Source organism: Lutra lutra, chromosome 1 (genome assembly GCF_902655055.1).
Source record: "Lutra lutra chromosome 1, mLutLut1.2, whole genome shotgun sequence".
NCBI lineage: Eukaryota > Metazoa > Chordata > Mammalia > Carnivora > Mustelidae > Lutra > Lutra lutra.
In genome coordinates, this window is record NC_062278.1 from 76,745,416 (window position 1) to 76,761,932 (window position 16,517).

At 36.2% G+C, this 16,517-nt stretch overlaps 1 protein-coding gene across 5 annotated transcripts in view; it reads left to right on the plus strand.

Moving 5' to 3' along the window:
• RNF13 (ring finger protein 13) overlaps window positions 1-16,517 on the plus strand; it is a 163,451-nt gene that overhangs the window by 16,237 nt on the left and 130,697 nt on the right. For 3 of the 5 annotated variants that reach the window (XM_047727676.1, XM_047727667.1, XM_047727686.1), the window contains 2 exons: window positions 9,843-9,972; window positions 14,905-14,985. In XM_047727676.1, the coding sequence (XP_047583632.1) occupies window positions 9,859-9,972; window positions 14,905-14,985 (195 nt within the window). In that variant the 5' untranslated portion in view covers window positions 9,843-9,858. Of the gene's footprint in view, window positions 1-9,835; window positions 9,973-14,904; window positions 14,986-16,517 lie in introns of those variants that run through there. The other 2 variants (XM_047727691.1, XM_047727695.1) reach the window with 2 other exon arrangements.

The window sequence follows — 16,517 nt, forward strand, 5'->3', positions numbered from 1 at the left end:
CTTCCTTGATGATAAGCAACTGGAGTACATGTTAATAATATGAGTAATCTACATTACCAGATACCATCTCCTGTCCACTGAAGGAGAAGCTGTAACTGTGGTTGAATATGAGTCTGGATATTAACAGTTGCTTATTTGTTCATTCGCTTAGTTTGAATGTGATCTCGGTAAGCTACTTACTTGCCAGCTTTTAACTTTTCCACATAGCCAGAAAAACAAATCAAAAAAATCTTGTTTTAAATGGAAGCCTGCTTTATTCTCTCTTTTTTTTTTTTTTTCCTTTTAAAAAATGGTTAGAGTCAGGGCACCTGGGTGGCTCAGTAGGTTAAGCCTCTGCCTTTGGCTAGGGTTATGGTCTCAGGGTCCTGGGATCAAGCCCCAAATCGGGCTCTCTGCTTGGCGGGGAGCCTGCTTCCTCCTCTCTCTCTGCCTGCCTCTCTGCCTACTTGTGATCTCTGTCTGTCAAGTAAATAAAATCTTTTTAAAAAAAAATGGCTAGAATTATAGAAACAGAGTGCATTAGATGTTTATGTGTGGTTTTAAGGAATAATGATAATGCAAATTCCCATCTCACACTGCCCAAGTTGATATAGGGAATATTGGTGGCATACTAGAAGCACCCTTTCCCTGATCACACTCCTCTTTCTTACCCTTGAGGTACCCATTGTCGTATTTTTATGATAACTTCCTAATTTTTCTTTGTTTTTACTTCTTAAATGTGAATCTTTGCATAATCTCATCTCCATTGTCTTTTAAAGAACTTCATATGATTGGAATTATGTTTGCATTCCTTGTGGCTTCTTTGGCTTTGGGTTATTGTTGTGAAATTCATCTATGTTATATAGCTCTTGTTCATTTTCATTGGTGTAGAGAATTCTATGTACATACCACAATTCTATTTTTAATGCCTAATGCTCAATAATATTTCATATTAAAAAGGAGAACTCATTGTTTATTTCTGCATAAGACTAAGGGTATATGTTGTGGAAGGACAGGACATCAATTCTGTCACTTAACAATAGAAATATCCTTGATTCTATTATAGTTGATATTTTGAGGGAGAGAGTAAAGTATTGTTTCTCTGGGGAAAAAAGTCAGTGTGACTACATACTAAACATTGAGAATAGTTTGTATGAGGCCCTGAGGTTGGAAAGAATTGATGTTTTGCTATTTACTAACCTTTTGAAATTAAGAATTTGTTTATTTTGTGTCATTTGTTGGAAAAATCAAATTGTAAAGCATTGTCCTGGAACCTGAAAAAATTTTGCTTTGGTTGATGATAATGGTTAAAAATCTTAGATAAGGCTTGCTTTGAGTTTGGATGGCTTCACATTAGAGATATTAGATGGGCAACCTACGGTTTCCTTGCAAAGAACTATAAGGCATCTTATTTTTGCTTAAAAAGCTAATTAAGCCTTGTTCTTTCTTTTGTAACACTTTTGTTCATGACAGACTCTCAACCATTTTTTAAAAGCCATCCTTTATGGGGATTTAATTTATATTAGTAGTTTCCATTTGTTAAAACTCTTGGAAGTCATGATGCTTTTAAGGGAACACTGTGAAGTTATTGTTCTCAATTCATACAACAAGCGTTTATAGTATTTTCAAGGAAACATTATAGTACCATATATATACACAATATATGTACATGACCATTAGCACATTTGTTAAATAATCTATTTTATGAAATGTGATTTGGCTATTACAGATTTTACACTAGAGTAGTTAACTAGCTGTTCACTTATTTTTTCTGTTAGCACTTGCTATAGTGTTGTTCTTTTGATACATTTTATAATATAAAATACATTTATTAAGAAAAGCACATTGAAATTACTATCCATTAAATCTTTTGGCAAATTAGGAAAGGTTACCATTATTTTAGCAACGGAGTATTTTGGTCCATTTTTGGAGTGCTGGTCATGCTCAGGGAAGTAGCTTGAAAACATTAGAGTATGAGCTTATTCAGAGGTTTTCTTATGGAGATGATTAGCTGTTTCATTAGTGTTATTTGGCATTGAACTAGTTGAATGTGAGTCATCTAAAGAATAAAAAGTTGTTTGGGAAGGGAATTTCTTGTAAGTTGTTGCCCTTAACCACTTATTAAATGCATTTCCATTTGTAAAATGAAGGTTTAATTTTGTAATTTTGTGTAGATGAATTGTATAGTATTGTCACAGATTTAAATGTGAGGTTAAGATTTACTGTGATGCTTGGGGACATTTTTAATTTTTAAATTTTATTTTGCGAATACCAGACGAGCATTAGAGGAGTAACTGGCATCTTTGCTCTGTTTGGCCATACAGATGATAATCATCATCATCATCATACAGATGATAATAACAGCAGATAATAATAACAACAACAACAACAGATAATAACAACAAGAGCACGTGCCAGCCAGGGTGCTCAGGTTTTGTAAAACAAGGCTAAGAGAAAAGTAACAATCAAGGGTTGGTTCTCTGAAAACATCAACAAAATTAATAAACCTTTAGCTAGATTTAAGGAATAAAGGAAGGCTCAACTAAAATCAGACATGAAAGCCGAAACATTATTACCAATTTTATAGAAATGAAAAGGACTATGAAAGAATACTATGAACAAATGTAAAGCAAAAAAATTGGATAACCTAGTTGACATGGAACACACAACGTATCAAGACTGAGTCATAAATAGAAAATCTGAATATATTCTATGACTAGTAAGGAGATCAAATCAATATTAAAAACCTCCCAAGCAAGAAAAGCTCAGGACCAGATGGCTTCACTGGTGAAGTCTACCAAATATTTTTAAAAAGAATTATACCAATCCTTCTTAAACTCTTCCAGAAAATTGAAGAGGAGATACTTCCTAGCTCATTATATAAGACCAGCATTATTCTGAATCCAAAGCCAGACAGAGGTACTACAAGAAAACTACAGACCAGTATTATGAATATTGATGCAAAAATCCTTAATCCTAGCAAACCAAATTAAATAGCACCATGACAAGTCATGTGCTTGTTGACATGACATGTCAAGCAGTAGGCATAATTAGATGTGATCAGAGATTGTGGTGATGGCTCTACCTCTAAGAAATTTGCTTGGTAGTTCCCAAGGATTTCTAGCATATTCTCTACTATATATTCCTTTGAAGAAATGCAACCTTATTCTGATTATAAGAACACTTAGAATGAATATGGAGTCATGTTCTATTTTTGGTAATTATCGAGAGAGAGAGAGAGAGAAGAAAGAGAGCGGGGAAAGCTAGGGAAAGGGCGAGAGAGGGTAGGATGGGAGAAAAGAGGTATTTGTAACTAGCAAGATTTTGTTACCAAAAAACCCAAGTTCAGCTGCTTGTTGCTTGAAAAGCCAATACTTAAGAGACAAGTTTTGACTGGAAAGGAGTATGATTGTGATGAACACTGGGTGTTGTATGTTAAGTGATGAATCACTTCTGTACCTGAAACTTACATTGCACTGTATGTTAACTAGCTGGAATTTAAGTTTTTTGAAATATTTATTTATTTCAGAGAGAAAGAGCGAGTGAGTGAGCTCATGAAAGCTGGGGTGGGGAGGATGGGAGAGGGATAAGTAGACTCTGTGTTGAGCATGGAGGCCTGATGTGGTCCTCTATCTTAGGACCTTAAGGTCATGATTTGAGCTGAAATCAGGAGTTGGACACTTAACCAACAGAGCCACTCAGGCACTCCACTAGCTGGAATTTAAATTAAAAACTTGGAAAAAGGGGTGCCTAGGTGGCTCTTTGGTTAAGAGTCTGCCTTTGGCTCCAGTCGTGAACCCAGGGTCCTGGGATCCAGCCCCGCGTCTGGCTCCCCACTGAGCGGGGAGTCTGCTTCTCCCTTTCCCTCTGCCCTTCTCTACTGTTCATGCTCTCTTACTCTCAAATAACTAAATAAAATCTTAAAAAAAAAAAAAAAGCTTGGGGAGGGGGGAGAAAAGGAATGAGCTTTATTCAGGACACCTACCACTTGGGGAATGTGTCCCCAGCCTTGGGAAGGCTGACTCTTGTCCAAAAACCAACTCTGAGGTTTCTACCTGGCCCAAAGATTTTTAAAGGAACTTTAGGGCAATTAATCAGTAAAAGGGGAGTACAGTGGTCTATAACACTTCTTGATTGTGTGCAGCTACAGACATTGTGGTACCTGGAGGTTATATATTTGTGCCTGGGGAGGGGGGCGGTGTAGTGGGGCAGATTTAGCTCCCTATGCATGATCTATAGATATACCAAGAAAGGTTTAATCACCCAGGCTAAAAGTGCTTCCTAAAACTTAGACTACTTGGTTGGCCAGAGGGGCCAAGGTGGTGGCTTCAATTTTATTAGAAGGCTTTTCTGTATACTCTTTCTAAACATGGTTCTAAAGAAATGTCCTCAGTAAAATTGTGTTCTATTTGGGGGTAATAAATTCACAACAAACAATACTTTATTGAAATTTGTTATAGAGGCTGCAGTAGTTAAGTTAATTAAAAAACCAGAGGCTGATGAGAATTTTAATGGGAAAGAAAGGTATAATACCCACTCTGCATGAACAGTGAGAGGTTCTGGTTGACCTTAACACTTTCAATAAATTATTGGGCATAACCTGACCCCAGGTCCCACTAGCTTTGTAGAAGAATACGGACTGGGGACATAGCATATCAACATATATTTTCACTGAGAACCTTACATTCATCCAGGTGCAGCTTTTATACTGAACTAAGTATATAGGATGGTGACATATCAAAGCAGCATAGGAAAGTCTCCTGGAGGAAAAGAACCATTTTTTTGTAATAGTCCATGAATAGCTTCCAGATTTCTTTAAGGGTCACACTTATTTCAAGAATGTTTCAGGGAATGTTTTTGTTTTGGTGACAAACTTTTATAATTAGCTTATAGTTTTTCCACTTGTCATGCTTTTCATAAATTCGGAAGACCTTTTTATAACAAATGTTGCTTAATAATACAATTTGACAGTTTATATCTTAACCCAGTAATTTAAGTGCTACGATAAAGCATTGAAGGATTTAAGCTTAATAACTTTTCTCTCTGGAAGACTTCTTGGAGATTTGTGTGATTTTGTTTGTGTGTGGGTGTGATTTTTTTTTTTTTTTTTTTTTGAGAATATGTGTTAATAACCATGGATCTTTTTTTACAGAAATGGTGCATATTGGGGCGCCTGGGTGGCTCAGTGGGTTAAAGCCTCTGCCTTCGGCTCGGGTCATGATCCCAGGGTCCTGGATCGAGCCCCGCATTGGGCTCTCTGCTCCGCAGGGAGCCTGCTTCCTCCTCTCTCTCTGCCTGCCACTCTGCCTAGTTTCTTTCTGTCAAAAAAAAAAAAAAAAAAAAAGAAAAAAAGAAGAAAAAAGAAATGGTGCATATTTACATGTAAAATTTTGCATAAGATAGCATAGAAGTCTTAGTTTTCTCTTAAGTTTTCCTTGAAGATAGTGGAGAATATTTTAAATTTCTGGATAACATGAATGAAGATAGCTGGTGATAGTAGGGTGCCTTCTTGGAAGTTGTGAGTTGATCAGGCCAAGGATACCTGTTGGACTACTCGGCAATAAAATTGTTTAGGTTGGGCAGACTCTGAAGATTTTAGATTTTTTGCCACTTCTTTATCATTTACTTCTGTTGTCTGCCTGCTTTCCCCCCACCCACATTGATGTCAAAATTTTTTTCTTTCTTGACTTCTGTGAAATTAATCTTTCTCTGGATCCTTAAATTTAGATATTCTTCACTTTTCTTTAACCCTCTTCTCTTTTTAATTTTTGGTTTTATATTAAGATCACTTTAGTTATCTATCACCTATTTGTTGATGATTCCTAAATCTCTCTATGGTTTGGTTAGAACTCCTGACTTCTGTTTATTACTATCTGTTTACATGTCCACCAGAGTATTTCACAGACATTAAGTGAAAAAAATTCCCGAATTGTACTCACCTCCACTAACTGTAGTTCTCCTTTACTATTTCCTCTTTTGTCTTTTGGCAGCACCACCCAAACTGTCTTCTTCCTATATTCTACTGCTGTTAAGTTCTTATGTGTACTTTTGTATTTATTCCAGAGTTGTCTTTTTAAATCCTAAATAATCTGCTTTCACAGATGAAGTTATTATTTTGTCTCAAAATCATACTGTTAGTATGTGTTAGTACTAATAACATAATCCTGGGTCTGTCAAATACTGGATCGCCTATTTCTTGCCACAGTTAAAATACTGCTACTCACTTCTATGAACTTAAAAAAACTAGGGGTGTGCCTATAAGGTTTAATTACAAGAGTATTGCAGAGTTTATAATGGTAAAAAAGAATTTCCAACAATAGAAATCCCATTAAATCAGTTATAGCACATTCACATGGAATGACATGTCGTCATTATACAACTGTATTTTAAACCAGTAGTTTTCATTTTGTATAAACAGTCATATGTGGAAATTCAATGTATGAAATACATTAAAAAAAATGTTTAGAAGGCATGGAAGCCCCAGAGGGCCTCCTGGACTGCTATCTGCAGTGGTTCTCCAGGAAATGTTATGGTACAGGGTTTGAAATTTTTTAATTTTTTCAAGTATAGTTTAATGAAGGAGGAAAATATTCGCAATAAATGAACTGAAAAGAATACATTTAACAAAACAAGGGGCACTGAGTGGCTCAGTGGGGTAAGCCTCTGCCTTCGGCTCAGGTCATGATCCCAGGGTCCTGGGATCTAGCCCTGCATCAGGCTCTCTGCTCAGCAGGGAGCCTGCTTCCCCCCCTCTCTCTGCCTGCTTCTTTTTCTACTTGTGATCTCTGTCAAATAAAAAATAATTTTTTAAAAAATATATTTAACAAAACAACATGTACATATCATATATCCCCAATTGCCAAATATATATTTGAATATACATGTAACTAAAAGAATGAAAGGTTTATACATCAAAATATAGACACTAGTTATTCCTTAATTTGGTGATAGAGTGATTTAAATTTTTTGTACATTTTCTACAATGAACAAGAACTAGTTTGTAAATAGACTATAAAAACTCCAGAATGTTTGTTTTTTTAAAGGCAATAAAAGCAAAAATAAGTGTAACGAAACTCACTGCATGTTGTTAAATATACACCTATGCAAACCCTCTCTCCCAGCCCTCTCCTCCCCTTCATATCCAGAGTAAAAGAAGAAAACAATCTAGTGACTGTTGTGCTATGAGCATTGGTTTGATGCCCTTGAGTACCTGTTTAAGCATAGGGTCATTACCTTTTGAACATCAACCTTGATTATTGATGTTATTGTTCATTGGCATTTAGAGTGTGAGTTTTGGAAGCTGCTGGGGTTTGAAACCTGGTTCTGCCATTATTCATTGTTTGACCTTGAGTAAGTTACCTACCAATACCTAAGTTTTCCCCATCTATGAAAAGGGAGATGTTAGGTTTAAACGAGTTTAACTTGATAATGTCCTTAGAGAGATGCCTGACACTTAGTCATCAGTAATAGTGGTTGTAGTTATTATACCTTTAGAGTTATTTTTCCTCTAAACTCTTTTCCCTCTCCTTATTCCCAGAGTTGACTGGGAATTCCATAACTTTACAAAGAAAGTCATAGTTCTTACGCAGATTAACTTTCTCAAACAGGTTGGTAGTCAACATTCTGCATATTTATTCTTTCTAACAAGGTTTGGTAGTAACCATACGTTATTTTATAGGGATTTGCATATTTTTTATGGTATGATTTCTGGCCTGAAATTATATAGAGTGGTTGTCTTGGGGATCTCTAAGACTACTGCAAGTTTAGTGATTTACTAGAAGGACTTACAGGACTTAGCATCTGGTTGTACTCATAACAACGATTTATTACAGTGAAAGGATACAAAGCAAAATTAGCAAAGGGATAAAGTCCAGAGAAGACCGGATGTAAGCTTTTAAGAGTCCTCTCTCAGTGGAGTCATATAGGATATGCTAAATTCCTCAGCACTGAGTTATGACAACATATGTGAAATGTCTACCAGGGAAGCTCAGTGCCCAGAGTTTCTACTGGGGACTGTTCTCTAGGCACCCTCTGCCTAGCATGTTCAAAATTTCAGATTCCCAGAAAGAAAATATGTTTGCTATATAACCACACTGCAGAGTTCAGACATAATGAGCTGTTCTTATCGGGGCTGATGGGAACCCTCCTGAAATCTAGTTCTCAAATGCCCGTGAAGGGCCAACCCTGCAAGCAGGTTTTTCTAAGGATAGCAGCCTCAGGCCTACTATGTTAATTCTTCTCTGAACAGAGGTATATTTATATATTTTACCTAGGAAACTAATATCAACAAATCTATATTAAAAAAAAAACTTTATAGACTTAATTCACACACCATACGATTTACCCATTTAAAGTGAACAGCATAATGATTTTTTAAACAATTTTTTCAGAGAGTGAGCACAAGCAAGGGAGAGTGGCAGGCCGAGAGGGACAGAAGATGTGGGGCTCAATCCCAGCCCCCTGGGGTCTTGACCTGAGCCAAAGGCAGGCTTTAAACCAATGGAGCCACCCAGGTGTCCCAGCACAGTGATTTTTCATATATTTATGGAGTTGTGCAACCATCAGCACAATCTAAATTTGCATGACCCCAAAAAGAAACCCCATACCCATGGGCAGTCATTCCCCATTCCTAGCTGCCTACCATCCCTCCTTTGACTCCTACCTGCAGCCCCCCAGGCAACCACTAATGTACTTTCTGTCTCTGTGGAATAGAGCTATACATTGGACATATTTTCAGCTTTATTTCTTCTTTGATCATAATGGCTTTGTAAGAAGGTAGTTCAAGAATTATTCAGAGGTATTTCTCTTTCAGTGTGTGTCAAAGAGTTACAGTTTGAGTCTGCATGGTATCCTCCAAATACAGAGCCTTATCAATAGTAATCTTATAAAAATTGGTATTACTTGAGTTGGTGGCATTTAATGAAATAATTCATTATAAATGTTCTTGTCTTTGCAAACTTTGTTCTGATCTTTATTTTTTTTTTAAAGATTTTATTTATTTACTTGACACACAGAGAGAGATCACAGGTAGGCAGAGAGGCAGGCAGAGAGAGAGGGGGAAGCAGGCTCCCTGCTGGGCAGAGAGCCCAATGTGGGGCTTGATCCCAGAACCCTGAGATCATGACCTGAGCCGAAGGCAGAGGTTTAACCCACTGAGCCACCCAGGCGCCCTGTTCTGATCTTTAAAAAAGTAATGTTATACCAATAGTTGAGGGCCTACCAAGAGAATTTTAATACTTATTACTTGGTTATTGTTTAGTCCTTAATGGGATCTTTTTGCTTCAGGGTAAGGACTCATGTAGAAAATTGGATGAGGTTGGAAAAGGTAGCTGTACTATTGTCATTAGGATGTAGAGAGGGAAAAAAGTATATATTAAGAGGGAAAGGGCAAAACATTACTTTATAATACATGGCTATTTTTTTTTTTTACATTCTCTGAAGTGGGTACAATCTGCAAGAATAAATAAATTTACATGAGAAGTTAAGTTATATTCAAAGAAGTATAAAAATTCCTTAAAATTGTAAAAATTGTGAAGTGTTTTTAAGTTCTTATTTAGATTGAAATCTAGTTCCCTTCGTAACAGAGTTAGTAGACAAGCTGTACTACACACTGAAAATTGTGGGAGGACATTTGTTCTGTGGTTACAACACAGAACTTAGTCACCATGAGTTATGTAGTTGTTGACTAACTTTGGGTGTTTACCTAAATGTCCACATCTGTGTAAATTTGAAATAGGCCCAATTTTCATGTTAACCCATGTTTGTAGTTAAGATATTTTTAGACATTAGGAATTAATATATATGAAATGACTTGTTTTCAAGGACAAAGTACCAGAGCTCATTGTTACTTACTTCTCTTCCAGGTGATTTTACAGCGAGATGCTGCTCTCCATAGGGATGCTCATGCTGTCAGCCACTCAAGTCTATACCATCTTGACTGTCCAGCTCTTTGCATTCTTAAACCTACTACCTGTAGAAGCAGACATTTTAGCAGTAAGTACAGTAAAATTTATTCATGTCTAAAAAACATCCTTCAGAGAAAAGCTTTTAAAAAGTCCTAAATGATATTTACCCATGAACATACAGGCCTGTACACATAGTTGTTACTTGAAAGTTTAGGACCTTACCCATCTTCGTATTGCTTAATATCTAATGTAAGATCTCACAAATAATAAGAACCTGATAAATGTTGCTCAAGCACACGTGTCTACATGCTGTGTGTTTGTGTAGAATCTTACTGTTTTTGTCCTTGGTAATTAGCATAGCTCTAATGACCTTGATAATGATATTTAAAAAAAATTATATAAGATGCTTATAGAAAATTTCAAGCTTGGATTAACATTAATGAGAAGGGAAGCACAACAATCTTTGAGAAAAGTTTTTACAGGGGCGCCTGGGTGGCTCAGTAGGTTAAAGCCTCTTCCTTTGGCTCAGGTCATGATCCCAGGGTCCTGGGATTGAGCCCCACATCCGGCTCTCTGCTCAGTGGGGAGCCTGCTTTCTCCTGTCTCTCTATGCCTGCCTCTCTGCCTACTTGTGATCTCTGTCAAGTTAATAAATAAAATCTTAAAAAGTTTTTATAGAAGATTATTCCTCAAAACTTTAGTAGTTCTTTCTAGATTGTCTTACTGTCCTCTACCCTGAGAAGTTTATATTTTCTGTGAAGCCAGAAAAGGAAGAATTTTGTGTGTGTGTGTGTGTGTGTGTGTGTGTATGTACATCTGTACTCTAGGTACTATGCTAAAGATTTATTATTTTTAATTTCTGGGTACAAGTGATTTGCGTAATGACAATAGGTCATTCTAGAAACAGAAGGGCTAGAATTGTTGCTGACCAGAGCTTCATGTGGTCTCCAGCCTTGTCTCTGTATACTGTGGTTTTGGGGGAAGTGTCTAGGATCATTGCAGAATTTGGGAGAGCCAGGCTGGTTTCTATATCCTAACTTTTGAATCATAGCAACTCTAATTCCTATAAAATTTGTCACCCTTGTTACCCTCTTTAGTAGGGAACTGGTTGATTTAGATTTTTTTCTGGAATAGTCTAGAATAGTCTAGATGGAGTAAAAGTAGAACCTTTAAGGACTAAGAGTCCATTGACATGCAAATTTTCCTCTAAATTGGTCCCCAGAGTCCTTGGAATATTCTTGGGATGACTTTGAAATGAAGTAGAGGATTTATGGACTGATCAGGGAATGAAGTTTTCTCTGTGTCCCTTTTCTCCTTGGATTTCTTCCATATACTTCTCTCCCCTTCCTCTCTTATTTGTAACATCTGGCACTCCTTGTTTTCCTTCTTTTCTTTTTACCTGAAGTGGATTGTTATTTTGAGGTTCAGCTTTGATGGGTTAAATAAGTTTCAGTGGTCTCTGGGAACTTAACCAGCTTTGTGATCCTAGTCAAATTACTTAGCCACTCTTAAGTTCTTCAGTTTCTTTATTTGTAAACTGGTATGATGTGGTGATAATTAAGATAAACTGCTTAGAATAGTATCTAATACATAGTAAATGTTTTATCTTTTTTATCTTCATTATAATTATCATTCTCCTCATCCTTCACCCACTACCTCGAGTAGTGTATGAGACTGCCTGAGGTGGTTTTTTTTTTCTTTTTAATGTAGACACAAAATAAAAATGTTAGGTATGGAAGTACAGTCAGTCTTTGCCAGCAGTGTCCCTTGTGTTTCAGCCAAGTAAATGTGTGGAATGTATGTTGATATCATCTAGGGAAGGAACCATCTGCACCAGAGCTGCTTAAATGGGGGTCTTTATGTTAACACTAAAGGATAGAAGGCTGATGATGCAGAAATAGCTAGAGGAGAGTAGATTGTGAAGGCATGTAACTAGTAAAAAGGGGAACTAAATATCAAGGCAGATGAACTCGATGTGGTAACACAAGCATTAAAAGGAAGTGAGTCAAGAGCCAGAAAATGTTAGCTTTTCCTTTTAATGGAATAAAAGCATCCTGAAATCTAGTGTGTAGTATTGCTCATTTAAATAAGTTGGGCATTAGGTTGGTCCATTTTGTACTGGTATTAGGATATTGCTTAGGAAATTCAGGAAATTAGGAAATTCAGATGCTTTTATTTTTGGCCATTGAATTTTGTGGCCAATCTGTAAAATGAGGATGATAAAACAGTGTCCAACTTTATAGGGTGTTTGTAAAGATTAAATAAGTGAACACCTGTCTGGTGTATAGTGTGATAACATAAATGCTCAATAATTGTTAGCATTTGTTACTTTCTAAATTAAATTAAACCTTCTGTTAAGGCTGCTATTGAAGGAGAAACTTGGTTAAGAAAAGACCTTTTCAAAAGAGGTAGAATAAAACTGTTATGTGGCAATAACCGGATGGGATTCCAGAAAGGAATACTTTTATTTTCCGCTTCAAGAATTTTAACAGTAAGCATTCTTTAATTTCATGAGCAGCAGTCCACTGTCTAATACTGAAAAGCACTTTTGTGCTAAAGATGTTTGTTTATCTTGTTCATGATAGGAATATTATTATTTTTCTTTTTTTTCAAGATTTTATTTATTTAGTCATAACAGAGAAGGGAGACAGGGAGAGGGAGAAGCCGGCTCCCCACTGAGTAGGGAGCCTGATGTGGGGCTCGATCCCAGGACCCTGAGATCATGACCTCAGCCGAAGGCAGACACTTAACCACCTGAGCCACCTAGGTGCCCTGGAGTATCTTTTTCTTTTTAAAACAATGTGATTTTTAAGAGTCATTGTGAGACCATCTGTGTTTTGCTGTTAAGGAAAGATGAAGCAATTTCAAAATGGGTCTCACTCAGTAACAAAACTTATTCCAAGTCCTAGTGTTGCAAGTATTGTTGTTCAAGATAGACATTTTATTTCTGAAATTTTAGCCAAAAAAAGTGAAACTCCTCAGTAATAGGAAGTGATTAAAAAAAAATTCTTAGTACAGTTGTAGATTTTCCATTTCCTGATTTTAAAAGTACAATTTTTAAAAAAAGTACTGCCTGCACACATTTGTGCTTTTCCTTTGGTCTATGTTGATCTAGATCAGTTTCTTTATTTTGCAGTAGTGTCTTTGGTCTTGGAGCAATTAAGACTTTCTCAAGTTTAACACTTGAGTCAATTAGAGAAAGGTGTTTTAATTAAGAGATTAAATGACACATCGTGATAATGGATATAAAAAGCGCTTTGTGACTCTAAAGCACTTTGTAAATTATATAGCACTCTGTAAGTATGAATTATTGTTACAGTAGGAACGTAACCTGAATTACTGTTGGCTTCCAAGTATACTACCAGGTGATTATCCCAGAGGTAACAGAATAGTTAGGTTCAGTGACCAAATTCATGTGCTCGAATCCCACATTGTATTGAATTAATTACAAACATACAATGAGAAGTGTCATTAAAGAATGGCTGTGTTAAGACACTCAGGGTAATATTCAAGTGAAATGCCAGAACCATACCACCCAAATCTTGTATTGCCCAGTTTGTCCAGTCTGTCTCAATTCTGCATCAGCTTTCTCTGGTCGGTCACATTGTGTTTGCTGGGACATGAGTTGAGGGTGAGCAAGGGGAATTGGCAGATGAATGGTTTTCAGATCCAAAATTCGCTCTATTGGAGAGACTCAAGATATTTACATCTTGAACATCTTGAACACAGCTATAGCTTGCTGTTAACCCGCAGAGCTATTTTTCTCCTTGTCTCTGGCAGATGACACTTGAATTTAGAATGGGTATCACCAGTGGGCGTTTGATTGAGGGATGACAAAGCTCTCAATCTGGATTTGTAACCTAATCCTTTGTGAATTTTTAAAGTTTGGTTGATCTTTTGTACTATCCTTTTCTAGCTATACGTAACACTCTCGCTTTGTTCCGTACATTTTACCTATCTGCAAAACGATGTGTTCTGTTGTTCTCTTTTGTCCTACTATTTGTGAAAAGCTATCTTCACTTCTAATACATCATATAAGCTTTGCCTGTATTTCAGAAGTTACTTGTTTATTATGTTTGCTTAGTTTCATCTATCTTGCTTGTTTCTCTTTTCTGTAAAGCAGATGGAACATTCTTATATAGCACACTCACTTCTCAATTATCATTAGTATTATCTTCTACAATGACAGAGAACCCTTGCTTTGTTTGGCTCTGTTTTGGTAGGAAACTGATAAATACTGTGGCATGGGAATCTATACCTATAAGGAAGAGGAAAATTGATTGTGAATGCCTTCAGTTCTCTATATGGATATGTTTCATTGTGTTTCCTTCTTTCATTGTTCAGCTCTAGATGAAAATGTCCAGATTATATAGAAAAGATCATTTCTTAAAAATGATTTGATGCTTTCTTCTTTGGGGAAAAGACATCTTTTGTAGCTAGGGCCAGAAATCCTGTGTATCTCTTCTATTAAATAAGGCCATTTAGAGAAAGTCAAATGGAACTCCTGTTGGAAAATAATCTGTTTAGAAAATTCCTTGCTAGGGTGCCTGGGTGGTTTAGTTGGTTAAGGGGCTGCCTTCAGCTCAGGTCATGATCCTGCAGCCCTGGGATCAAGTCCTAAATCAGTCTCCCAGCTCCATTGGGAGTCTGCTTCTCCCTCTGACCTTCCCCTCTCTCATGGTCTCACCCTCTCTCAAATAAATGAGATCTTAAAAAAAAAAAAAAAAAATTCTAGGGAACTGTGGGAGAAACTCAGAAAGCAGTAAGTGGTTTAATGTTATAGGATTGCTGTGGTTTAATAAGAATTTTGTGAAATCAGAATCTAAGCAGTTGTATATGTAGTAAATTGTATATATTCCTTGCCATTTTAGTAGATGTACATTTATAAAGTTGATTTAATTGTGTTAAGGTGTGATAGTAGATAAAATTTGTGGAAATGACAACTTAAATAATAAACATTTTGTTTTTAATGTTATATGTAAATTGATTGTAACTTGATTATTTTTAATTTTATATTTAGTATAATTTTGAAAATGCATCTCAGACATTTGATGACCTTCCAGCAAGATTTGGTTATAGACTTCCAGCTGAAGGTTTAAAGGTAAGCAAATAGTAATATGCAGTAAAAGCACAAGGTATTTAGTAAGGTCATTTTTATTGCTCTTTGTTTAAAGAATGAAAATATTTCTTACCATTACCATAAAATCCACACATATTCATTTATAAATGGTTCAGACTATTCAAAAGGTATAAAGAAGAAAATGAAAATCACCTTTGATTGTATCATTCTGAACGAGCCACTGTTAACATTTTGGTATGTATTTCAGACCTGTTTTCAAAGATATGTACTGTGTGTTGGGGGTGTGTGTGTGTGTGTGTGTGTGTGTGTGTGTGTGTGTGTTTATAGATATGTGTATGTATGTATTATATTATGTAAGTGTTTACTTATATAATGAATTTATTTTTTAACATTGAATAGAAACATGCTACTTGGTTTCCAGGCCTTTTCACTTAATTCTCAATCTAGAACATCTTTTCATGGTATTAGAGAAGAATCTTTTTATTTGGAATGGCTGGCTGGTTTTGCAATATCATGAAATACTATGGGATTTTGAACATTTATTTGTTTAATTTTTCATGTGGATTTTTAGGTTGTCCAGTTTTTGCTTTTATGAATAGTGCTACAGTGAGTGTTTCCTTTTTTGTGTAGTTGTCTATTTGCATAGGATACATTTCCAAATTTAGAATAGTTTTGTATATGGAATACATGTTTAAAATTTTGTCATATATTCCAGGTTGCCCTTTGAATGTTTGGGACAATTTAGAATCCTACCAATAGTGTCTGAGGCTTTTTTCCCCATTCCCTCTTTAATACTAGATATTACCAAATTTTAGTTAATTGTTAAACTCTAATGAGCTTGAACATCTTAGTTTTTTGCTGTTTGTGTTTGAACGTGTGTATATGTGAGAGTTAATTGCCTATTAATGCTCTTTGCCCATTTTTATTTTATTTTCTTGAAAGTTTTTTTTTTTTTTTTTAAATCTGAGGGAGAGTGTGTGTACACAAGCAGGGGTTGAGGGGTGGAGGGTAGAGAGGGAGAAGGGAAGCTGAGTAGGGAGCCTGAAGAGGAGCTCAGTTCCAGGACCCTGGGATCATGACCTGGGCTGAAGGCAGACGCTTAACTGACTGAACCATCCAGGGGCCCCTCTCTGTCCATTTTTAAATTAAAATGTCTGTTTTTACTGATTTTTTTTTCTTTTTTTGTTTTTAAGATTTATTTATTTATTTATTTGACAGAGAGCGATCACAAGTAGACAGAGAGGCAGGCAGAGAGAGAGTGTGAAGCAGGCTCCCCGCTAAGCGTAGAGCCTGATGTGGGCCTTGATCCCAGGACCCTGAGATCATGACCCGAGCTGAAGGCAGAGGCCTAACCCATTTAGCCACCCAGGCACCCTGTTTTTACTGATTTCTAAGAATTCTTTTTATACTGGAAAAATTAATCTATTATTTGCCGTATCATATGTGTTTCAGGTCATTTTTTCTGGTTTGTCCTTCATCTTTTAACTTTAAGGTTTCAGTAGTTTTGTTTATGTAGTTAGAAATTACTGTGCTTTCCTTCTGCATCTGGGGTC